The sequence below is a fragment of the Coturnix japonica genome, chromosome 6, assembly GCF_001577835.2.
Source record: "Coturnix japonica isolate 7356 chromosome 6, Coturnix japonica 2.1, whole genome shotgun sequence".
NCBI classification, from domain to species: Eukaryota; Metazoa; Chordata; class Aves; order Galliformes; family Phasianidae; genus Coturnix; species Coturnix japonica.
The window spans coordinates 21242726-21268734 of NC_029521.1; the positions used below are offsets into that span (position 1 = coordinate 21242726).

A 26009-nucleotide genomic window follows, 5' to 3' on the forward strand; every position below is an offset into this window, starting at 1 on the left:
AAGGAACAGGTGTTGATGACCAAATGCAGGCAGTAAAGACAAGTATACTTGAGGCCACTATAAGATCTCTTCTGGAATTTACCTATACATAACACAACAACAAAATTCTACAATTCTCTGAACTTCTTTTATTACTCAGATTGGAAATATTTGCTAGTTGGAATTCACATGTACTTCAAGAGTGACAAGCTGCCTAAATGATATGGCAGAAATATAGCTTACCATTTTCAAGATATCTTCCTGCTTGACTTCCAGCACTCCACCCATCATGTCATTAAGAGCACGCTGTCTTTCATTGTCCTGGGAAAGATGAAAAACATAACATACTTAATGAATGCACAGTAAGTGTATTAGCTGTAAGTTTAGAGAATTTTCATAGTACAGTTTACCTCTAGAACATCAATTGGATTCAAATGAGTCACTATTAATGCTCTTTGAAGGTGTATGTAAAATACACTAAAAAACTCAGATTTTCTCCTGGTAATATACCAAATAACTTACTAAGACTGCAGTTTTGGCAGCTTTAGATACAGTACATATGCATAGACTACTCCTGCCCAGTTGGCAGGCTAGGATGAAGGAAGTTGTAGCGCCACTGTCTTAATGTCCATTTCTCTGGGGGGATGGAACCATCTTAGGCTTTTCACAGATGTATTTTAAAGCCAGAGGAACGCATTATGATCAGAGAATCCCAGCCATGCTATACTAAGCCCAAAGCTCTCAACTAAACAGCAGCATACATTTAGAGATGTTTCTAGTTCCAAGCTTCCCAGTATGGTGTTTTACATTGCTACTAAGCAAATTTTTAATAACCGGGAGTATAATACCAAATCTTTTCTTCAACCAGCCAGTTTGTGTAATCTGAGAGTAAATGTAAATGAGTACATTGCTGGTAAATTCCAGTGCAGTATTAAATAAGACAAATGAGTGACAGTGGCCTGCTCAGTACAAAGAATGCTACTTTAAGTACCAGAGAAGCAAGCTGTCTTTCCATTTCAAGTCTGAGCAGCAATTCTGCTTTCTCTCTCTCTTCTGGAGTCAAGTATTTTTCAGCTTTAATCTGAAAGTAGGAAATCATGTCTTTATCAGAGTTCCATACATTTTCTTACATTATCACACATAGACTAAGAACATTTGTTAAGATGGTGTAATATTTTTAAAAATATATATGCATTTTAAGTCCTCTTTTATGATAATATACATCAGGAACAAAACTGTTCTCCAGAGCAGCTCCAAAAGCTACATTCAAAAACACTAAAGTATGAACTACATCATTTTAGCTGATGTTAGTCATGTTTTGAGCATTTATTTATTATTTATATATTATCAGTTTCATGTAGACATACATTGCTAACTGTGCTGAAGTGCCCAAATGCTTAGCTCAGAGCCTGACAGGGATAAATTCTACCATAAATTATGAATGATTTACAACTTAATTCAGTATTTTGTTGATTTCAGAGTGACTTAGTTGTTTTCCACTTTAAAAAGTTAGGAAATGGAAGAGAGGGAAAGGGAAGAAAAAGAGCCAGAGGTGTGATTTTAAGTACACAGACACAATTCTGTTTTAATGCTTTTCAGTACAAACAATGGCTAGAAATAAAAAGAATCAGAGAACTGTATTCGTGTGGGTAAAAGTGAAAAGTTTCATTTTTCAGATACCTCTGAATCATGAACAGTGAGCGCCTGCTCTGGTTCCTCTTCACCTGTAAGACCTGGCTCCCACACTTCCACTTGGAGTTCAAGCTGTGCCAAGATTTCTCGGACCCTTACGTTTCTTTCTTTAATTCGTGCTATCTCCTGCTCCTTTTGTTGAGCAACTACATCAAATTCCTTATTAAAAGCAGTTTGCACTTTGTAAATGATGTCCTGAAATACCAAAAAAAAAAAAAAACAAACAAAAAAAAAAAACCAAACCAAACAAACAAAAAAAAAAAAAACACCACAAAACCCAAATCAGTAATGCTGCACATGTCCTATCCTTCCATAATTAATACTACTTCAGAATCATAGACGTGTTCTTTGTATGTGTGGCAAGGAAACTTGTTAATCCTTCCCTCTTATAAGGGCACAGTTCAAGCTTTATTAAGTGGGCAAATTACCATTTTTTCTTATTTTTTCCCAGATTTTTTTTATTCTTTCTCTACTGAATAGAGGATCTTTAACAATGATTCTGTAAGAAACGAAATAAAAAACATTAGGTGCCTTCTTGCTATTTTTTGCAGTCTTTGTCTGAAGGAACTTCCTTCAAAGAAAAAGTAAAAAACTATGCAATTCTAAAGACTGTAAAACACAGGTGAAGGGAGCAGAATGAAGAAGCTTTCCTGATTTTTAAGTATTGTAGCAACTTTAATGTGATTTTCTGCCTGATATCTGTAAGTAAAAGATTTTTAAAAGCTTATATCCTTAACAGACAAATCCTTCCTTTACCCTACACAAATCATCTCACAGAATCACAGAATTGTAGGGGTTGGAAGGGACTTCTAGAGATCATCTCAGCAAAGAAAGGTACAATATAAAGAAAGAGGAAATCACGTGTCTCTCCTACTACATCAATTTACTAAACTGAAACACGAAAAGAATTTCAGTTCAATAATCAAGCTTTATACATTGAGTTGCTTAGATGTCTACAATATGTATGCTAATAAATACTAGTGTCCAGGATAATATAATTGATTGCTAATACGATAATAAAGTAATAACGATAAATACGATAATAAATAAATACGATAATAAAGTAAAAAAAAAAAAAAAAAAAAAAAAAAAAAAAAAAAAAAAAAAAAAATTAAAAAAAAAAAACAACCAAAACAGTAAAACAAATTAAAGTAGTCACCTTCAGTAATACTATCTGATTGACTTTCTGCTCCCTGGAGTGCAAGTCCAATTGGTGGTAAAGTATAGATGTGTCTGCACCATACTGAGAACTCAGACTTCCAGCCAGGCGGCAAGATGCAGTATCATCAACCATGACTTCTTCAGTCCACTCTTCTTCTTTAAATAATACAGTCTTAGGCTTAGTCTCAGGAACGTTTTTCTGAACCTGAATATCACAAAAATAAAACTGTATTATTTTGCACACAATCCTGTGGTACTTGAATAAAAATGTTCTGTAATAATGATATGTTTGTTCTGAGTAAAAACATATTTCATCTTTCCATATCTTTTTATTTTGATCTGGACAATTTTTACAGCAAGAAAATCAAGCTTAGAAATGTATCCCTACAAAGAAGAATTAAAACACCTATTCAGAATATCCTGATCTGAAATGCTGCCCAGAGAGGTTGTGTAATCTTCTAAGGAGATATTCAAAACACACCTGGACACTTTCCTGTGTAATCTACTCTAGGGAACCTGCTTTAGCAGGGGGGTTGGACTAGATCTCCAGAGGTCTCTGCAATTCTGTGATTATATGAAGAGACTGTAACCTTAAGATTAGTTGTTTCAATCTTCCTTAAGCTTAGAACTTTCTCCAACGTTCTCAGCTCTTCTTCATCACGTTTCTTCAGGGGATAATTCTTCACTTCACAATCTATATGGAAACACTGTTCAAAATAAAAACAAAGACAACAACAACAACAACAACAAAAGTAAAAAGGTCTTAATAAAGTATCCATAAATAATTTGTTCAATACATGAATGCTAAACAGTTGCAATGACTTTTTTTAAAATCTGGAATAAAATAATATAGATATTCTAGAGAAAAAAAGACAAAAATCACTTCCCTTTTTGGTAGTGAAAATGTTTGACTTCAATTTAACTTTTTTTCTTACCTCCCTTTAATAATTTATGGATACAGCCTCTTTACTCAGGGAATTTTACCAGAATTAGATTTTTGTAAATTGATTTGGCCTTTCACCATTGTTTTGATAATTCAGTGCAATTAAATTAATGTCCCTCTGCTCAAAAGAGACAAAATCAGTGTTAAATTTTGCTGTTATCTTCAGCATAGTAGAAGTCATACCAACTACACAGAGAAAAATAATATTTACTAAACCTTTAGCAAAACTAAATAAGAATATTCTCTGAAATCAATGAACTAAGAAGTTACTTATTTGCTTATTTGCAAGTGATAACAAAAATCACACACAGTTATTTTGTTTGTCTCTCACCTAAAGGAATGAATAAACTAGTGCAGAAAATTAGATGGAAACCAGAGGTTACCTTAACTGCCCGTCCTTTTACGCACATGGAATCCCAGCACTCGTGTCTGATGATATCCTGCAAGTAGCAGTTAGCTAAAATCTCCATTTCAATCTTCTCCCTTACCTTTCAGGATAAAGATCATAGAATAAGAAGATGTGGTGCAAAACAGGTGATTTGTAACAAGTTACTGAAATAAACATAACAAGTCAAAAGAATTACTCATAGTTCATTCTATTGGACTGTCACAGCTACCTTTTCCAAAAACTTGTATCACTGACAGGAATAATTTTAAGAACTTAAGCAGTGTTCCCAAGGACACAGTATCAGAATTACAATTACTGACATGGATCATATTCCAATTAGCAGTGCCTGGATAAACAGCTTTACATACCTCAGTAAGTGATTTTAAATACTTTTTCCCCCCCTGCTTCTCAGCAGTGAACAGCAATTTTAAGACTATTCTCTTTGTTTTTCAATTATTCTTTTCAGTGTTCACTACTGGTTTTAAAGCATTCTTCCACTGCACCCTGTCTGCACACTTCTATCTTACCCTGGCCACTTCTTGCTCAGCCTCTGCTTGTGCTTTTTCCTGCTCTTCCGTATCCAGGTTGAACTCATGCTGTTCCAGTTTCTCAATATCTGGCACCTGTTCATTTTCATGCATCATTTTCTGAATCTTATGTATAAAATAAGCATAAGAAACAAAAATTAATTGAATGCGAATAGACAAGATGCTATATTTAACTGCAAAACTTAATATCAGAGAAAATTATTTTAGTTAAAGCAATAACTACAACAGATGCAAAGAGCACAATAACACTATTTGATAGAGTAAATTCTCACAAAACACTCTTTATCAACATAGTCATCGATCACTGTTAGAGAAAAATAGACTCAGGAAACTTGTGGGAGGAATGGATCTTATCAGTATATATAATACATTATAAATATAAATATAAATATAAATATAAATATAAATATAAATATAAATATAAATATAAATATAAATATAAATATAAATATAGGCTCTTTTCATTGGTACCAAGTGACAGGACAAGAGGCAATGGGCACAAATTGAAACACAAGAGGTTCTAACTGAACCTCTTCTTTCTTTTTTTCTCTTATGAAGGTGATGGAGTACTGCAATGGGTTGCTGAGAGAGCTCATGGAGTCTCCATTCTTGGAGATAATCAAAATGTCAGGAATCTAACAGAGCTCTGGAGCTGGTAGCCATAAAAATGGTCTTAAAAAATAAAAATAAATCAGCAACAAACTGGTAAGGGAGTCATCATCCTTTTACAAAACTCACAGTTTTATGCAGCTTCTCAATTCCCATTTGAAGATCTTTCTTCTGGTCGCCAAACCTCTCAGTCTCTTCTCTAATGATCTAACATACAAATACATTGTTGAAAGACAAAAAAGAGACAAGAAAAGGAAAAAGAAAACATTGAAATAATCTAAAGGAACATTATCTGTACAGAAAAGATGAAGAAAGAGGGAAATAACTGAAACAGACATAACGCTAGTTCAGAGGATGACTCTTAGAAATACTCAAGAGAAAAACTGTACAACCAGGTTACATTGTAAACTGGTTGCATAGCAATAGAGTTAAAAATAAATAAGAAGGAAGTAATCACAAGTAAAATGCTTACAAGCACATTGAACTGGGTAAAGCCTACTCCCAGAAGTTGTTATATATTCCTTAGATTTTTCATTACCACTAAGCACTTTCAGTGGGATACATAAAAACTGAAATAAATTAACACCTGCTACCTGTTTTCAAAGCAGAGAAATTTTGTTTGCTGCTGCAATGATCATGACTCATCTCTTAGGGAAAATTACACAATTGCTATCCAGCTCTGGAATTTGCTTTCTAGAATAATTTTACAGCTTTACGTAAGATGATGGTTACTGCTTGCATGAAAGTGGAGTATGATTCTTACTTTGGTTACATAACAGCTTTATCTCACCCTTAACCTGAAATAAATCCCAGAGATTTTTAGCAATTAATGCCATATTGTCCACTATTAGTTCAATAGTGATGAGGAATTTGTTACTATGGCCCCTAAGGAGAACACCTTCCTGGTTTCTGGTACTGATATTCTATGCAACATTTTGACACATTTGGAAGTAAATGTCTTCATAAGCTTCTAAAGGGAGACAAATTTTCTGGTTATTAAGTTTGCTCCCTGTGTAGGTCCTTTGGTCTGTAGAGCTCCTGTTTCTCTGGGTGCCTGTCCTAAAGTTCCTTAAAAATACCTTTAAATTTTTTAGAAACTACATTCATTTACAGCATATAATGCAGCACTTAAAATGGCTATTGGCTCTTAAGAACTCTGGTATGAAAATACCTTCGCTATTTTCTGACCTAACCAAGTCATTTCACTAGTACTGTCTGAATGCAGACTTGTAAAGTTCCCATCTTCTGTCCCTGCTGCACTGGAAGGTTCAAGTGGTGACTTCTGGAAACAAAGATACAAAAATTCATCCCAAGTACTTAGATGGAAGGAAAGAGAACAAGAAACAAAAATTAATAATTCACACACATTAGAAGCAACACCATCAACAGAGGGTGTTAATATGTTAATATGTTTATTTCCTAGATCATTACCTAGATTTGATCTTGCAATTCTATGCTATTATGCAAAGACTTTTGACTATAACAGAATGACTGTACTAAACTCTAATTATTTCCCTGCTTTGTATCAACAGAAAAACATACAACAAGCAGGTCACAATGCATAGCAGTAATATTACACAGTGAGTGACATAACTTCAAACGAGGAGAAAAAATAACAAGTAAAAGTAAAAATATGAAAGTTGTCTTCCCATAAACTTCATTTTCCTCAGTAATACTGAGCATAAATTAATAATTAATAATTAATAATTAACCATAGCCAACCTGCCACAGGTATTCTTTTACCAACACAATAAGATTAGAGTTATTTTTTCTTTTTTCTTTTTTTTTTTCTCTTTTTTCTTTTTTTTTAAAGACAATACTTATATAAAATTTTAGGATAATAACCATATGTTTTCTTCCCACCAAAATTAAGAAAACACCTCAGATTTCTGTTCTGGAAGCGATTCCGATGTGGATTCTGACTCAGGCTGCCATTCTGCCATACAACTTAAAGCAGCATTTTCGTTCGAAATAGACTTTTTCAGTATAGTAAGAAGAGATCGCCAGTGAGAATCAGCTTCTTTAACTTCAATTTCGTTTATCTTCCTAGTAAATAGTAAAGACATTAATATATTTTTAGTGAAATTTTATTATTATGAAAATTGAGGAATTTTCAGACCCCAGAATTTACACCACTGATATTATTCTGCAACTTTATACGTACTTCCATTTCAGACACACCAGGGCACCATCATTTTCACCATTAACCAGGATGAATTTGCCATCTAGTGAAAATACAATGGATCTGATTCCCCCTCCTTCGTATGAGTGACAATAGTTTTGAGCAAGTATTTCCTAGAAAAGTCACAGAAACAGTTCAGCAAATATAATTTTCTAATGGATTGTGTCTGTAAATTATACTGTTTTATTTCTAGATAAAGGTATATCTGAAGTGTCAATATGAAGTACATAAAATACAAGAGTTTATGAGTTCATAATATGGATTTTCATAGGAGACAAAGAAAGTCAGTAAACTCATGTTTAAACCCAAAAACTTACTAGACAAGAAAATAAGTAACATACGTGATCATATTTACATTCACTATAAAAACAATTGCTGTGTGAATCTGTGTTCCACAATAATTTTTCTGAATCACCTTTATATGTAAATTTACTGTGAAATAAAGTAGTTCCCACCAGTCTTTCAGGTGAAAACCAAACTGAGCCTGTGCCTAGGTGCCCACCTACCATAGTAGAAGAATCATAGATGAGCAGAACACCATCCTTGGCTGCTGATGCCAGCATTCGGCTGTTAGGTGACAAACAGACCAATCCTGATCCAACCTGATTGCTAGGAATCACCTTTTCTGATAAACATACTGGTGTATCTTCCAAAACACTCTGTCAACCAAACAATGTTAGCAGCAGTTGGAATAATTGAAATATCCATGCCATTTTGAGGAGACTAACAATAGCTTTGTGGGTTGTCTATCACATTCCTGCAAGCTGCATGAGTTTTACATACAGGAATTCAGCTTTTTCTTTCATACAACAAAAATCTTTGTTATGCCAGGCTTCTGAGTAGTATACTGAAAACTGACATTTAAGGACGGAGTAGATGCTTTAAGTGTAGAGAGGAAGTTTTTTAGCTAATATCCTGCCATATATTCACTTCATATATGACCTTTCTTAGCTGGTACTTCATTGCGGCTCAAAATAAGACAACTTTAGGGGGATTTACCTGTTCAGAGAGATTGTATCTACAGATGAAAGGTGCACAGGTACAGTAGCCATATACAATGTTATCCTTCAGTCTGACTGCTGAACTCAAAGGGTACTGCAGATCATATTGCTTCTTTTCAATGGCACTAGAATTTAGCATTCCTTGATCATTAACATACTTATCAGTACCTAAAAGATTTATAAAAGAAATAAAGAGGAAGAGACATCACCACCACTAATGCAAACCAGTCTCAGCAAAGAGTAACCATGAACTGTTTCCAAAGAGACTGTGAGTTCAGATTTGTACCTTCAAACACTAACTGCAAATAAAGAACACTGCAATGATTTATCAAGAGAGTTCTATTAGTTCTGAATAAGTACTATCAAAGTTCAGCCACAGTGACACAAAAATCTGTCTGATTTAACCAGTTTCTTAGGTATTACATAAACAGTGCAGATTAGTCTGCTCTGAGGCTCACATCATTGCTTTAAAAATGGCATTTTATTCTCTTTGGTTATTTAATCTGAGCTTTCAAGAGACATTTGACATTAAGACTGATGCAAGAAATGTAGATTCTCATTAACTTTAAAAATCATACTGCAATTTAATTGACTATGATTAGGCTAAAAACTAGTCTAATGTTGTGTATTTAGAGAAAACACTAACATCACTGAGAATTACTTCTAAGACTGTAAATTGTAAGGCCTTCTCAAAATTTCTTGTAAATAACTAGAAAATCTGGCATTATGCTTTCTTAAAGTTCATTTTTCTCCACAAAAGGCTTTGATAGTTACCAGTTACATCCAGTGTAAAATGACACAAAAGTAGAATGATGTAAATAATGGATATACGGTATTTATTTTTAATGTGACAGGAATATCAGAGAAGCCTCAGACCGTATTGCTGGCTTGGAAATTCAAGGATGGAGGAGACAAAAATGGAACAATCACTGCCAGCATGCTGTCCTTCACTAGCTGTGTGATGAGGACACCAGGTGCAACATTAACTCAAATAAGGTGAATTCATTTAAGTCCATCCATGACTACTGATTTAGTTTTCCATCCAACTCCAGAAAATGCCCTGAATCGATGCATTCTTAGAATATCAGACATAATTACAAATTCTATGATCACTTACAGTAGTTGAGTCCATTTTGTGTCTGTTTGAATTTAAAAAAAAAGACTCATTTAGAAGTGTTATAGATGTGTACAGGAAAATTACTGAGTCATTATAAAGTTGAGAATTACACATATAAAATCAAGCATAACCATCTGAAAATTTAGTGTGGGATACCCAATTCAGTGAAACCCTAACAGATTCCCTTCACTTTGTTCCCCATATTACAAATAGATATTCTAATTTTAATATTTCAATATGCACATTGCACACTGCAGACACACAGGCCAAGATTTTCAGCAGATTAATTGAAGTGCACCATTCTTAATTCTCTTTATTTCTTTCCTTTTCATCACTGTGCATCCTTCCTTGCATTTTGCTCAAAATACCGCAGTATTTCTGCTGAAACAATTCAACTGACTTCAAGTCTCCAGGCAGCCATAGGAGACATGGTGGTGCAGAAGAACATACAGATCAGATGAATGAAGAGATTAAAACTGCTAGTATTTTGTGTAACAAATGGCAGTAGTACATTCTAGTCTTAGAAAAGCATCACGAAGTATACATTTCAATTCATACCTTCCCTGAGTGCTGATGACAGGCAAAACATTTCCATCCTTGTTGGTTGGTTCTCTGCTACACTAAGAAGCACCATCACTTCAATTAAGTTGTTCTTGAAGTCAGAAACTAGTGAAAGACTCAGCACCTCACCTGCCAACACTGAAACATCATCAAATTACTACAGAATGGTAACATTATTTTTACTAAGATATTCTATGAAACAAAATGGAGATCCCTTCTCAGAATGTAGCTTGCACAACTAGACTGCTTTGAATTTGCATTAAAATGTTAGACAAGCCACTGCTTGATTTCAGAAGTGTTGATGAGCGCTTAAGTCCTGTGGATACACTGAACTTTTAAATCTCAGTTTACATCTAGCCTGAATTTCAGCAAGTTTGTGGCAATTTGCTGATAGCCACCAGATAAAGCAAAGAAATGTCTGGTTCTAAGAGATCATACAGAAAATGAGAACATTATCAGGCACGTTACGATTATCTAAGGAGAGGTAATTCTAAATAGAGTTTAACATACAAACTTTCCAATTAATATCCTGGAAGTCAAATCTACTAAATGTATAAAATAATGTCCTTTATACTTAAATTAAGAAGACAATCTGTATGCACAGATGTGAGTTATAAGTATGTTTCTGAAATTGAGAGACTACATAAATAGATTTACAAATTTCAGAGCAATTTTGTCGTGAGTTAAAATTCCATCATTTTCAACCACCAAACCTGACAATTCCAGCAATCCCCATGTTAAAGAGGTCAGTAGTGGGCATTTGTAACAGGAGATTGCACTCAGATGTCATGACCTATACACAATTAGTGCAACTCCTCACATCATCAGCCATAGAGATCTTAAGAGATTGACCAGGATGTAATCACATAATTAGTTCTGGAAATGGATAGGAATGATATTTTTATGTTTAGTACTATCAAAATATAAGCAGAATGAAGGAGGGAGGCTTAATCTGACATGCAAATATAATTAAAATGCAACAAATTGTGAAAACATGATGTGATCAATGTTGTTACATGTATTACCTACATATCCAAGAACCTGGAATAATTTTGAAGGCCGAGCATCTAGAATAAAGATATATCCTTCCATAGCTGTAACGATGAGGAACTGGCCACTCTGATCATAACTAAGGAAAACAAAAATCCAAGTATAAATCCTGTTCTGAAAATACAAAAACCTGTTCAGTAGAGGCAATAAAGGGGTAAAATTTTCACAAGTCCATTCTCATAGCTGCTGACTTCCTTGAGGGCAGAAATGCAACTGAAATTTCAGCTTCCAGGTTTACAAAGTCAGAGCCTGATACAAATCCCAGTGCTATGAGTGCACTTTCTAATTGAGCAGGTGTTTGAACTGAAGCTAAGAATATTCCAAGGCAGTATTTAAACAACTTGCTTCAAAGTTCAATGATTTCAAATAAAACCAATGGACACATTTTCATATTATTTTGATTAAACATGTATTTACATTGATTTAATTTTTAGAAAGTTGGTTTCTGTATCTATTTCTTGTGTTTACATTAGGTAAACATGAAAAGAGATTCCATCAAAAGGAACTGACGTGTAAGAAGGGAATAATCAAAAGCTTAAAGTTAAATTCACAAGACCTTGAATTTTTATTCATTGAGAAATCACCCTCTAAGTCCAGACAAATGACATTGCATATTGAAACTGTTAGAATACTTTAACATTTTTAGAACAAAACCTTCACAATTTTTGTTCAACTAACTGCATTATTCAAGCAACAATTTGACACTATTCCTGCCCCTGTTACTGCATACTTACTGCAAAGACAGTACTGGAAATTTGGAAAGAGAAATCCTGTGAACAACCCGTGGAGCTTCAGCTTTGGTAATGTCAATAAAATAGATTTGACCCCTTCCTGTTCCTACAGCAACACTGCTTGAAGAGGGACAGCAAGCCATAGCGGTTGCCTAATTGAGAAATAAAAGATACTTAACAGCTCTGTATCATATTGTATGACGTTATGCTATAAGTTAGTTTGCAACTTATTTTAGTATTTACAAGTCTCTACAATTCGGAGAACAAAATCAATGTGATTTACTTTTAACTCTTCATTTTTATCATAAAACAGGATTTTAATAGACATCACAAGCACTTTTCCTCATGCTCTATATCTACTTATAAAAATTATCTATTATCTATTAGCTATTATCTATTCAACAATAAATAAATAGATAGATAGATAGATAGATAGATAGATAGATAGATAGATAGATAGATAGATAGATAAATATCGGACTTTTTCAGTACTTGAATACATCCTAAGTCAGGACAAAACATTAACAGTTTGAAATCAACTCATTTCCTAAAACTTGTTAGTTAGATCAGTCAAGACATTTAGTTTTTATATACTTGAAACATTTCCTGTCAATTCTGACACACATTAAAAATACAAATTTAGTAAAGTAATACCATACAAATTATTTACAAAGGAATTCTTACAGACAGAACACTAAGACGTCAGGCTGAAACGCCTTCTCTGCTTTCTGCCCAAATTAAATTTGTGTCTGGTTCAAGGAAATGTTCTCAAATATAATCTTCCTAAAATCTCTCATTTGTTATTGACAGACTTTACTTAGCTTTTCTCAAAATTGGTTGATTTGGTTTTGAGTGATATTTTGCTATAAAACAAAAACATTAAAATGAAAATTTTAAGCATTTCTTACAACATAAGCCTCTAGTTAGTGCATACCTCAGTATCAAGGTTTAGCATGCTGAAGTAAGTCCCATTTTCCAGAAGAGAAACCTGTATTTCACCTGAAATCGTTACGGACTTGAAGAGACAAAAACATAATCAGAGGGTTGTAGAATAACCACATTATCTAAAAGTAGCCAGTGATTTTCTATAGCATATAAACTTAGTTACTGTCTCAGTGTAGCAAATAGGGTTCCTAGTTTCGATTGGAATTATCTGGCTTTTACAGTAAGTACAGCTACCGAAATAGCAAAGAAAATGTGTAATATATTTTGGGAATTGCTGCAAATATAGGAAAGATCATTAAGCTGAACAAGACAATGCAGGGTAAAATGGATCTATATCAGCACTCCCAACATTCAGACAGCAGTAAGAAAAACACTTGGAATTTGCTTTGCATAGGAAAGTCCCAAAGGAGAGGTCTTCACTTTCTCATGTGAAAAAAATGACGTATAATGTAACTGCTTGATCTGATTGTATACAGACAATTTTATAACTTCACAGTAAAGTATTGCTAGAGGCCAATCAATCCTCACTTTACTTATCCTGGGGCAAATAAAATGTATCAATCCTGTACTAGGAAACAAACAGATTCAACAAACTGAAATCTCCAATGTTCCTACACTGCCTACATGAAAAATTCATGGCCTGGGGACAAATCAGACTTACTGACAAAAATATATGTCCTACAGGAGTCAAAGACAGCATGAAAGCAAGAATTTCAGAACGGACAGATCAATTAGTAAAGTCTTCCTTGTCTCTGAACCCAGGACAGGCAACACTTTCTGTTTCCAATTTGTGCTGAGTGCTGAAAGGATCAGTAGGAAACTCCTTATTCCAAAATCTTTTGTCTAATTTGAATTCACTTTCTGCAACTATATGCAAGACAAATTGTGAGTCACACAAATCAACAGCAGAAACAGTATGATATTATAGCAATCTGTACCCACCCTACAGTCAAAGGAAAGTTCCAACGTGTTTGTAGGCCATACCTGAGTGGACCCCCTTTACTTCTTTCAATAGGTATTTATACCACTGAAGCAAAAATTAAGACATTCCCAGTCTCCATAAGGCTGCTGGTTTTATGCCTTAGCAATGTATTAGTTTCCTATAAAACCTCACTGTTAGATACAAAAAAAAAAAAAAGCCTTTTCTTACCACATAGTACTTGTCCCCTGGAGCAAGAAAATCAGCAGCCAGCAAATAACCGCTGAATGCATTCAAGAGTTTGACAGCTTCTCCAGCGTGGGCAGGTTTGTAAGCATAGATTGTCCCCTGACAAATAAAAAGTACTAATCCATCACAGGGCTATGAAACATTTCGAACACTTCAGCAGGAATACCCATCTTCCTGAGCTTAATTCTTTAGAGGTTTTTATTTGTTCCTAAATTTAGTGTCAAAGTGCCCAGGAGAATTCAACTGATTTTTACAGACTGTATTAACCTATATTTGCTGGTAGTAATCTTGCTAGTCAGATTTTCTAGATATTTTTCTTTTCAAGATTTCTTTAATAAAATGATTCAAAACACCCTATTCTGTCTTACTACAAGAATCAACTGTACTTTATTATCCACCATCTGTAGAAGACAGTTGTTCTACACTTCATTAAAATCCTTCCAGTCTTTCATTAGAAACACTGCATGGACCCAGTTTACTGCTGGTATAAGTTATTTTACTTGTGGGATAGCGTTATGGAAATTTCACAGATTCACGCAATCACATTAGCAGTACCAACACTTATGTATAACATCACAGGAACATCTCATACATTCTTCAGTTATCTCAAATACTATACCTGATCCGTAACAATCAGAAGTACTGTGTAATCAGGAGAGAATACAAGGGTGGATATGGGTTCTGAGATGTCAGCGCAGATTTTCATCTCATACTGGAGATCACTGATGTCATAAAAGTATAAAATACCCTCCTGCGCAGAAAAGTATAAATCCACATTAGTTCTAAGTGGCAAACTTCACAGCAAGAACTACTAAAAACCTCTAAAGTAATGTTTTCAACTGTATATCATCTGGTTTGCCTTCAGTACGTCTCTATTCAGAGGATTCTTACTTTGAGTAACAAATCCACAGAGGTGATCCTTAACACAAGTCTTAGTAACTGTTTACATCTGATAAGAATGGACTGATCAGTTAACACTTAAGATTTCATATTGCTGGGGTTTTTTTGAGACACTATAAGAACAGTCTTACTCCTAAGCAGTAACGAACAATGGCATCATGAGTTTGGGCTAAAAGGTGAAGTAGATTTTGCACAAAATAAACAGACAGTTCTCCCAGACATTTTTCTCTACGTTCCTGATTTATGTCCCTATTTCTTTTCTGTTCCTCTAGAATGCTGTTCTCCGTTAGAAAAAAGGTTATCCTCTTTTGTCACTTTTTTGACTACAAAAGTGGAATCTCTTCCTATCCTTCCCCCTCCTGATTTCTTGTCTCAAGCCTTAAAAAGGAACACACTGTGCCAGGGAGAATTGATACAGCTCTGCAACCCTCCACATTTTTTTTCTAGCTTGTCTTTGAAGAAAACTCTCCAAATGTATTCAATACAAATATTCTTTGATTTTGACATCATACTAATAAGTAATAAGACCATGAAGGATGCCTTACTATTCCACCTGTGTACAGCCCCTCATTACAAAATGCCATGGTAAACACAACTGTTCTTTGCAGAGCCTTTGGTAAGACACCTGTAAGCAGAAGAGCAACACAAAATACAGTTTAACTTATTGCAACAATGTTTCTCAGCATTAAATCTGGAAGAGTGGATTATTTGAGATTATTGTCTATATAATTCTTAAATTTTTTGCTATAACAATCAAGGAGAAGGTTGGTATACATAGTGTGAAGTGACAATACTACTGTGGCCTGAGGAACTAGGAACTGATTGGAAAAATCATTTAATTCTGTAAATGCTGCAGAATAGCTACAAAGACGAATATACTAAGTTTGTCAATAAGAGAATCGTATAGTCATTTAGGCTGGAACACACCCTACAAATCCTCTGATCCACCCATCTTCCCATTCAGCACAGGGCCAACTCAAACTGAGACACAACTTCAAGACTAGATAATGTTGTTCAGAGTAATACCGAGCTGATGTCTGAATCTTACTAAGAAACTGTATGAATTCTTTGGGCAACCTGTCCAAATATCTGACCATCTTCAGTCTGATTATTTTTTTCCTTTTTATCTACCCAGAGATTTTGCTGGCATCAACTATATCCTTTACCTATCTGGTTCCATATTTTCTGCTACCTTTCAATGTGTAGCTGAAACAATAGCAAAATCCCCCCTTTTCTTCATGATGAACATAGTTCTTTCTGCCCATCCTACTATATCAGGCATTCAAACTCTGCACTAATCTTTTCGGCCTTGTGCTGAACTTCCTCTACAACATAAATATATATGTTTTTGTATTATGGAACTCAAGGTGCTTGAAACAACCCCCTAAATCCTAACTCAACTAAATTACAAGTTCTTACAGTTACTAAAATTAATCAATAGGGAAATTAACTTCACTTATTCCAATCTAGATTAGAATGAACAGAAATTATTTCACTACCAGTTTTTTTCCTGAGGTTATTTATTTGGCTATATAAGCCAATTAGTTATTCATCAGATACACATAAAAATGATTGCCAGCAATCTATTGAGGCCAGAGTGATCTGAGCTAATCTATGCAGAAACTTCCAACCACACTCACATATTATTACTCCCAGCCATTACTGGCATTGCCTAAAAATCTACAAGTTTATAAGGAATATAGAAATACCTTTCTTTCTCTGTGCTTCTCTACGAATGTAGTCCAGCATGTCTGATACTTTAAGCAGGTGTTCTGCACAAAAGAAAACAATTTATATCACTAACCTTGTTTATATGTCAATATTGCATTATTGTCCGCCTCTCTACTAACTCCAAGTCAGTGCTGATAAGAGAAAGAAGTTCAGTGTTGGTGTGCAACACCATTTTGCCCACTTTTAGTCTCAGGAGAAGCACATTCTACTTCTTTTACCATCTGAATGAACCACTGAACTACATTTGCACAGTAGGACTGACGTCCCCATCCCTGCAAAGGACAACAGAGTATAGGGTGCCATTGCCAGAACTGCTTATAATGGTCACACCTAACTGTTCTCCATTTTGGAAGCCCTCTGTATGAGCAAAAATAGACAGCACATGGCAGGGAGTTGGGATGAGACTTCTGGGTTCCTACAAAAAAAAGCATGGAATGGGCTGCTGTTGCCAGGAAAGTTCACTCACCAGCATGCCAAAAGTCCCCATGAAAAAAGAAATGGGAATATGCATTAGGGAGACAAATTACCTTTGCAAGTTGCAATCAATCCAAGACATGCCAAGCATTCTAGAATAATTTAAATTGCTTTGTTTTAAGCCAGAGGCATCTTCAGCTCACTCTCTGTGGTTCATGCATTCTACAATAGTCTAGCTGTATTTACAACCTTCTTTTCATTAGAAAATTGTTTATGTACTTACTGACCTTAAAGAATTATATTAAGAAACACTGTATTAAATTCAGTTGTGTTATTAATCAACATCATGCTAAGCATGAGTCTTCAAAGACATGTTCTAACATTATCTAACATACCAAATGGACTGAACCCAAAATACGCCATGCAAAACCAAATAAATTATTGTAATTAACTAGCTATAAAAGGACTGTGTATAGTTGCTGTATTAGTAGTATAATAAAGCCATTAATAAGGTATAGGTTATTGGAATTACTGTTCATTCTATCAAATGGTTTTAATGTATTTAAATATTTAAAAATATATTTTTGGCTGAGAAAAATGACTGCCACTTGAAGGGTGCTAAAGACTTAGAAGTCCAACAGAAATTCTGAAATGTTTACTTTATTAATAAAAGAATAATGGTTTTCACATGGCTCTACAATACAGCTTCACAACTTCTGTAGGTTACACAACAGAATAAAGCTGTCAAGGTTTTGACAAAAGCAAAAAAACTCATCACAGTTCTATCTGTCTTCCTCCCTGCATGATTAAAACACACAACAGTTGTCTCTTACCAGGCAGAGGTTTTTGTTGAATAATTGAAGCAGTGTATTTCATAGTATCAACTTCCAAAATATAACCTTCTTTACAGCCCAGGTAAATGTCAGAGTCTGTATTCCAGCAGTGGGCAGTAGGACGCAATGAAGGCTTAATATCAGTTCTAGGCTTCAGCACAAAAATAAACAAGTTCAATTAACAATTGGCAAATATTTGTATAGTTAGGTACATTTCAAGGCCAATAAAAATTCATTTTATTCAGTCATCCTTCTATCCAGCCTAGAAACGTGAGAAACACAAACATCTTCTAGAAAAAAATAATGTCTGACAGCAGGATTTTAGAACACAGTTTATATTATAACCAAATTAGTCTGAAAAACAGCTCTGTTAATCTTTGCGTCATGTACAAATTAGATCTAGAAATATCCTTGCTACAGACTACCATACACCTGGAATTTCATTTCTCTAAAATAAAACTCATAAATCTGTCATCTATAAAACAGGAACAACAGTACCCCTCCAGCAAATATTATTAAAGGCCGTGACCTGTTCAGGTACAACAGCAATAGGAGTTAGGAGTTATACAAATACCATGATAGAAAAAACCAGATTGAAGCAAATTCACTAAAAACAAACAAAAACAGCTGTAAGAACATTAAGAAGAAAAGATCCAAAGAGCAGAAGTGGAGAAGAGTGAATGTGATGGATAAAATAAAAGAAGAGTCCATAATTTGGTAAATTCTCTTGCTGTCTCACTGAAGGCTCTATCAGAAGAGAAATATGGATGTACCTGTGATGAAAGCATGAGAGATTCATAGTTATCTAGATTCCATTAGTAAAATACGCCAAAGACTTCCTATATAATTCTGGACAGGCAACTCACTATTTATTTATGCCTACAAAGCATTTTGAATAATAAAATAGGACAAACTAGTAAATCTAAAGCAGGATGGGACTATAGATCACCCAGTGAAACATTTAATATAGGCATTTTCCCTGATTTTACTTGGCTTGAATAGCACAAATCTTTGGCAAGATGCAACTGAACTGCCATGAATCAGAAGCTTCCTCTGAAAAGACAATTTCTGTAACGTTCCCTTATACCTGCTGTCATGACTGCCTTTACGTATACTAGGTAAAATATGTTAATCCAAGGGTAAGATTATGTAAATTCAAAATGAGATTGATTCTTCAAGCGTGCAATAGTACAGTGGTGCATAATAATAATGCAGACCTTTATTGAACTTCTGTCTCTTTTAAGATTAGCAGGTCTTCAGAGAAAAAAAACCAACAAAAAACATGATGGATCCTTGTCATAAAAGGAATTATAATAAAACAATGGAATAACATTGTTACTGGGGATGAAATGGATTCAAGTAGGCTGGTCATTGCAAAGTAAATTCAGAAAACTCAATTCCTTTCACTCTGCTGCCCCACTGTGGTTACACTCTGGTACACACTTAGACTCAATATCCTGTTCCAGAGCACGGGCCACTAACAAAGACACAAATAAGTGTGCATGCATTAGACTTGCTTTTCTTACACAGCTGTCACACACTCCTTAGGAGCACACTACTGCCTCCAAGCAACTCTGGACTATGAGTTGAGAGTAATCCCTCTTCTTATTAGTGTAAATAAATGATTCTCCAATTTTGATGCTTATATGAATATGAAAAACATTGACCTCAGCCAACTTGGACTTAGTCATAAAGAAAAATTCTTCTGTTGAATTCTGTGGAAAATGGAGGGAGGCTCATCAAGCTACGATACTGTTCCCCCTACACTAAGGAGGAGCATACTTTCTCTTATCAGTTACAAAATGATTAAAACAAAAATAGTGAGGACAGTAATTCCAAGCTTAACGAATGTTGAGATGCAGATTTTAGGCCAGAATCAGATAAGTGTTCATGGACATTTGTAACAGTATACAAATCATCAGTTACAGTACCCATTCATGCAACTGCAGCAGGGGCCTGTCAATATATAAAGAGTGAGAAACTGTAGAAAGTTGAGTTGCTGTAACTGCCAATAAGTCCATTAAAGAAACTGCAGCCTGAAGATATCTGGATATCTGAAGAACTCAGCAAATTCAGTAGTTTCAGTTTCACTGAATGTTTCTGTATTCACTACTTTTCAACATAAAGACCTTGATAAAACTGTATTTTGATAAAGCACCTTCTACATCAACTGTATTCAGACCAAATCAAGCAGGAATTGCTTTGCTATAATCACACTCTCCATGTTGGAAGTGGATGCATTAAGCTACAAGACATATGTACACAATTCCACCCAGCGGGGTTGGGTTACAAGATCTAGTAGCAGCTCAGCACTCCTGCTAGGTTAGAGATGAAGCATATGCACAGAAGTGTATATAGAGGAGAGAATTAGCGTTGTACAACATCATAACATTCCTGTAAAGAAAAAAAAATACAACTCAACTGGCACAGACTGGAGCCAGGTGAAAACACAGCAGAAATTCAATCAGTGTTTCTGAGTCTGTCTCCTGGTGCTACTTCTACACAGTTTAGTATACAGGAAACAAATATACCACAACAAAATGAGCAAGTTCATATTTCTGAAAAATCATTCCAAAATACCTTTTGTTCACAACTTTGTTAACATTTCATAACCAAAAAATACCTATCTCCTTAGGGTGTTCGGACAGTAAATAAATACCAAAATATATACCACCTAATTTGAAAGAAAAGGATCTTGCTCAAAAACCCATAGAATTAGATCAAACTGCTCTTCCTTTAGAAATATTTACATATTTAAGGAGAAGATAATAACACTGAAGCCAGTGAAAAGAAATACAGATTTTTCTGGAAGCACTTGGGAATGCAAAGACCCCATAATGGTACCTAATGTGGTTGAAAGCACACTTTCTTCCACGTGAGAAAGCTCACAATATAGATCTGCAAGTTCAAGTACAAGAACTTGCAAGGAACAGATGATAAATATGGCACAAGTCTTCTACATTTGAAATGCTAGGCAGGAAATTCTCACAGAAAGCTGGAATTATGACTGCACAGAGAATGCTCATTTCTAGGGAAATAAAAGTTCATCAGTGACTGTGAAAAATTCCAAAACAGAGATGGAAATAACAGGGATGAGAATGGTGATGGGAACCACCCAAGAAGGTCTTAATTCTTCACACGATTCTGCTGAAATCTTAGAACTGTGTCTACAGTATTCCACAGAGGAGTATTTGATCTTGATGAATGGAATAGTACGCATACAAGGACAAAAAGAAATTCTTTTAATCCTTACAGGCCTAATATATTGTTTCTTTTTCCCTCTCATAGCTCACACTACAGGCTAAAGAACTAAGCGTTTTTTTGCAGTTCAGGAGCTGAACATATTACACAAAGCAGTAAAGTAGAATAAAAAGGCAATGATGCTTATGAACATATTTCATCTTTATTTTCCACGTTCCCAGTGTTTTGAAGTAGAAGTAGCTCATGTGTAATCAAAATCAGTAGAGGACATTTGTGGTCTGTCTGGAAACCAAGGACATCTGTAGTCACAGTTAAAAACCTCTGTGAATGCCACGTAAAAGAGGCAAACATCAAACAGAAAATGATGTTCTTAATCTTAAAAAGGAATCCCGGAGTTGCAAATTAAATGCTTTCACAGCGCCAGTTGCTTCTAGTTAACGGTCAGGTAAAAGTAAATTTCAAACAAACTGACAACTCTTGAAGCATTTCATATCTCTAGGGAAGCTAGCAAGTAAATGATCAAATACAACAGAGCAAATGGGCAGATCCAGCACCATCAATGGAGTGGGGATGTATTTCAAAAGCAGAGGCTGCTGTTTGGAATAAAGCCTTCAGTATTTTCACAGCTTGAGACACTTTCAGAGTCACGAAGAGAACAAACCCCAAAGGTAAAAATACCTGAAGGTTACTATCAGTTTAGCATGGAAATAAGTTTCCAAGGTTTCAAAGCTCTCATTAGCTCAGGAAAGGTTAAATGCTGACATGCTGTTAATGCTCTTGGGACAGAGACCTTTACTGCACAGATATATGGCTGCACCAGAAATGTCTGTATTTTACTGCACTGTGCAACAGTATCATGCCTTGTGAATCTCCTGTCAAAATGCATTTAAAATACATAATTGAAACAACAAATCTATTTACTGGGTTGTACCTGTTTAAACAGATATTACAATTATTAATTTATTAATGTCTAAATGCATTAAAAGCATAATGGCTTGGAATAATAAATGGATAAAATAATGAGTAGCTACCACGAATGTTTCTGCTTCATCTCCTACCAGTCCAGCAATGGCTGAAACTGGCATAACGGGGCCATGGTAGGGATTTTCATCACAAGAATATGGGAAAAACAAATTCTTATGATGATCCAGAGAACCTTTCCCATCAGGGAGTTTCACAGGGCTGTAAAAAAAAAAGCAAGAGACACCGTCTGAGGAGAAATATTACAAACAGTGTATGTTGATACAAAGCTGGGAAGCACATTTTATACAAAGCGACACCAATCTCTACTTCAGCAACAGTAATGGAAATCTGTTGTACAGAATAATTCTACATGAAACATATTGTTTCACTATGAGGGAATAGTAATTTTGCCACAGAAGAGGCTCCTAATTAGCAGAACTGGATTGCCACACTCTCATTGTCTTTTCCTATTGCCTTAGACAAATAACTATCCATTCTTGATGTTTTAAGTCAGATTAACAACGTTACACACCTAACTTGCACAGACTATGTGCATTCAAGCTTAATGTTTCTGCAGAAAGTTTAGTAACGATAAAAAAAGTAATAGCAGTATTTCCCTGTTACATTCTGATAATCAGCATATGAGCAGGAAGTAAGGATTCTATAGTTTACAAATTATGTTCACTTATGATTTGGTAAAAGTGTTATGCAATTATATATAGATAATTCTCAGTGGAAGCTTAACCTCTACTCAAAGGAATAGAAAGAACAGAAAAATTAGAATATAGGTATTTTTCTGTGTTCTCTATAATGACAAAAGGTATTAAAAATTTGTTTTGAGAACTCAGATTAAAGCCTTGTCTATACTTTTACTAGTATAACCATGACAGTGGCAACATTGGTTATAGTCATAGTTAGTAAGATTAAATATGCTGTTGTGAACTGTGGAATAGGTGCCACTGCAACAGTATGCAGTGTCATGCTTTGTGGTTTCCATCTTGAACAATGCATATTAGTCCATCTGTTCTTATATCAGCCTCAAAGATGATTTTAGAATACATCTAGATTTGCTGTACTCAGTGACCTGCACTGACAGAGCCACCCCCTCTGCAAGTTGGCCACACAAGCTAGAAATCACACTGAAAACATGCTGCTTTTTAAAAAATCTGTGATTACAGCTACATGTTGCTTAGCTGTGCTTACTAGGAAGTAACTTGATCCACATTTGGCAGTTCCATAGCCACAAAAGCAATACACGTTCCCACTCAGTTCTCAACATTAACACTTAGAGGAATGGAAGAGCAATTTAAGCACTATAATAATGCAATAGGGCAGCTCTTCATTGAGACAGCTACCAAAAATGCTGATTAATAGAATTTTCAATTGCATGCACAACTGGGATATGTGAGTTCTATGAGTACTATGGAATCATACATAAGTTCATCTGATTGTTTGGACAGATTCATACTGGTTGTGCTTTAGCAATGACTGATTATAATTGCTAGGTAGACTAAACTGGATTAAGTTTTTTGCAAACAGATATAGGTTGCTAGTCTTGATCATTAAAATACACTTCCAAATTTGTCTTTTAACTTGAAAGGTGTTTCACTTACTTTCGTATAAAACAATGCTCGTCATGATTCCTTTCAATACACCAGATAGTAACAGAGGTCTCAGTAACAAAACACAGCTGTTGCCAGTTCATAGGATTAAAACTTATGGAGGTTGCTGTTACCCCTGGCTGAGACTCACTGCACAGGAGGATGTTTTCTTTCCAGTTCCTTTGTTAAGGAGAGTAAAAGAAATCAAATTTATTAAAGAAATCAAAAACATTCAAGATAAATATATGGATGTGATCCTGATTGACACTCAAGAGCAAGGTAGGCAAACAAATACATCATCACTGAAAAAAAAAATAAATCACCAACAACGCTGTCAAATAAGCCAGGTTCTCCTGAGAATTAGAATGATGTGGTTAATTAGCTACGTATAAAATTAGTACTGCTAGAAAAAGATCGAATAGTAAACTAATTATGAATACAGGCACTGTAGAAACATTACCAAGCATTTCCTTTTGTGAAAAGAGCAAGAAACAGGAGACACACATTTTTCTCCTGCTTGTGTCACTGACTGAATGGACAGGAAACTCTTCAGCACCCAAGAGCTCAGTCTTGCTTTTCTAATCCATAAAGTAATTATTATAATACTTGCAGTTGGAAGGTATCACAATTTTTATAATTAGGAAACTCAGTCAGCCCTTGATTATCTAACAGTTATTTAGGCTGTATCCTAACTGTATTGTGAATGCTGCACAGCAGCTACAGCTGCATTAACTAACCAGAGAAGAAAACTGCAGAATATGTGGGATGTTGCACATTAGCTGATATTACCCTGGGAATACTCTTTCCACTGACTTTCCTTTTGTCTGCTGTAGCCTACTTTATAGTCTCATGCCCTAGTTTGCATATTCCTCCATTATCCAGATTGGTTCTCGACTCCATTTGCATTTTTAGGTTCTGTCCAAGAACTGATTAACGTAATTTGAAGAAAATCATTAAAAGAGTTTATTAGCTCAGGCAACATATCTGACTGTTAATCTAAATAACATTTATAGCTTTTGTATTTGTCATTACCACTGAGATGAAGAAAACCAAAATGCATACAGTGCTGCAAATGGATTTAGTATAATCCTCTTGTTTTGGTCTGTAAGAAATTTACTCTTAAATACTGATTAGAGTGTAAAGACAATCATTAAAATTGATAGTACATGAATAAAATTAGTTTTCATGCATCAGCACTAAGTCATTAACTCTACAGAAAGCTAAAAGCTGCAGCTCTGACTGTAACAGAAACGGGAGAGCTCTCTCCACAATGTCACTACACTTTAATTTCATATCTAACAGATAGTGCTAATGTTCTTAGAGCAGATAAGTTATTAAGATCTAAAAAAGCGTAGTACATGTATCTGAAAAAGAATCCAGCATGGAGCCTCTCCTTCAAACTGAAAAGAATAAAGATCTAGAGATAAAATCACACACAAAAGGCTGCTTTTAGTTCTCCATAAGCTTTCCCTGTTTTGAGACTAAGTTAACTTTCAAAGTATAAGTACCTTAAACTTATTATAAACTATATGCTTAAAATACATGAACTGTATAATCACCATATTGCAATCACATTAATGATGCTAAACGACGATATCTTTCATCTGTACAAATATCTGTGATGAATGCACAACACAACCTAACTGCCAAAGTAAGGTCCCAATCACATAGTAAATTCACTCAACTCTGTTCAAGTTATTATAAATTCTAAGTTTAAGATTGCAAAGCCACTCTATTTTGTTATTAAATTCTTTCTGACTAGCACTGAGGATGATCCTCTTATAACAACTAGATGCTGAGAGTTAAATTTGCACTCATTCAAATGTGTTGACATTGGTCCTGGAAAATGCCCTGTTTTAAAGCATTAAAACATTTCTAGGTGTTTCCATTTTAGGGGTAATCTAGAATAGTCTTTCAAGATCGTGGATTTTTGTTTACACTCATGCAAGGAATACTTTGATCCACACATATTATTTCTGTGGGTGACTAGCACACACACTCATCAGGGTCTCTCTCTTGGTTTCTACTGTGATATAAACAGACCCCTTTCCACATATACATTGTATGAACAGAGTTCACAGCAAACATTATTGCATGTAAGGAATGAGGAAGAGGCATCAGCAATAGTAGCCTTGTCAATTAACTAACATTCTGAAGTTAATTTGCTTTTTCTCTTGTTGTTGTAGAAGAAATAAAAATGTCATCATTGCACTGATACTATACAGAGTACTTCTTTCTTGTGTTTAATTGACTTCCTCTTACTCTGCTCCCCCCATTCGTTTGAAAACATG

General features: G+C 34.9%; 1 protein-coding gene across 1 annotated transcript in view; it reads right to left on the reverse strand.

The window, feature by feature from the left end:
• Positions 1-26009, reverse strand: part of CFAP43 (cilia and flagella associated protein 43) — a 37956-nt gene that overhangs the window by 9500 nt on the left and 2447 nt on the right. The window contains exons 4-27 of the mRNA XM_015867246.2: positions 23731-23898; positions 22186-22336; positions 17954-18104; positions 16685-16747; positions 15521-15600; positions 14695-14826; positions 14058-14174; positions 12897-12977; positions 11966-12114; positions 11207-11310; positions 10179-10319; positions 8502-8671; positions 8009-8161; positions 7485-7615; positions 7201-7366; positions 6492-6602; positions 5450-5527; positions 4691-4816; positions 4159-4263; positions 3423-3539; positions 2831-3037; positions 1660-1866; positions 971-1060; positions 223-300 (exon numbers count right to left, since the gene is read on the reverse strand). Of these exons, the coding sequence (XP_015722732.1) occupies positions 223-300; positions 971-1060; positions 1660-1866; positions 2831-3037; positions 3423-3539; positions 4159-4263; positions 4691-4816; positions 5450-5527; positions 6492-6602; positions 7201-7366; positions 7485-7615; positions 8009-8161; positions 8502-8671; positions 10179-10319; positions 11207-11310; positions 11966-12114; positions 12897-12977; positions 14058-14174; positions 14695-14826; positions 15521-15600; positions 16685-16747; positions 17954-18104; positions 22186-22336; positions 23731-23898 (3076 nt within the window). The remainder of the gene's footprint in view (positions 1-222; positions 301-970; positions 1061-1659; positions 1867-2830; positions 3038-3422; positions 3540-4158; positions 4264-4690; positions 4817-5449; positions 5528-6491; positions 6603-7200; positions 7367-7484; positions 7616-8008; positions 8162-8501; positions 8672-10178; positions 10320-11206; positions 11311-11965; positions 12115-12896; positions 12978-14057; positions 14175-14694; positions 14827-15520; positions 15601-16684; positions 16748-17953; positions 18105-22185; positions 22337-23730; positions 23899-26009) is intronic.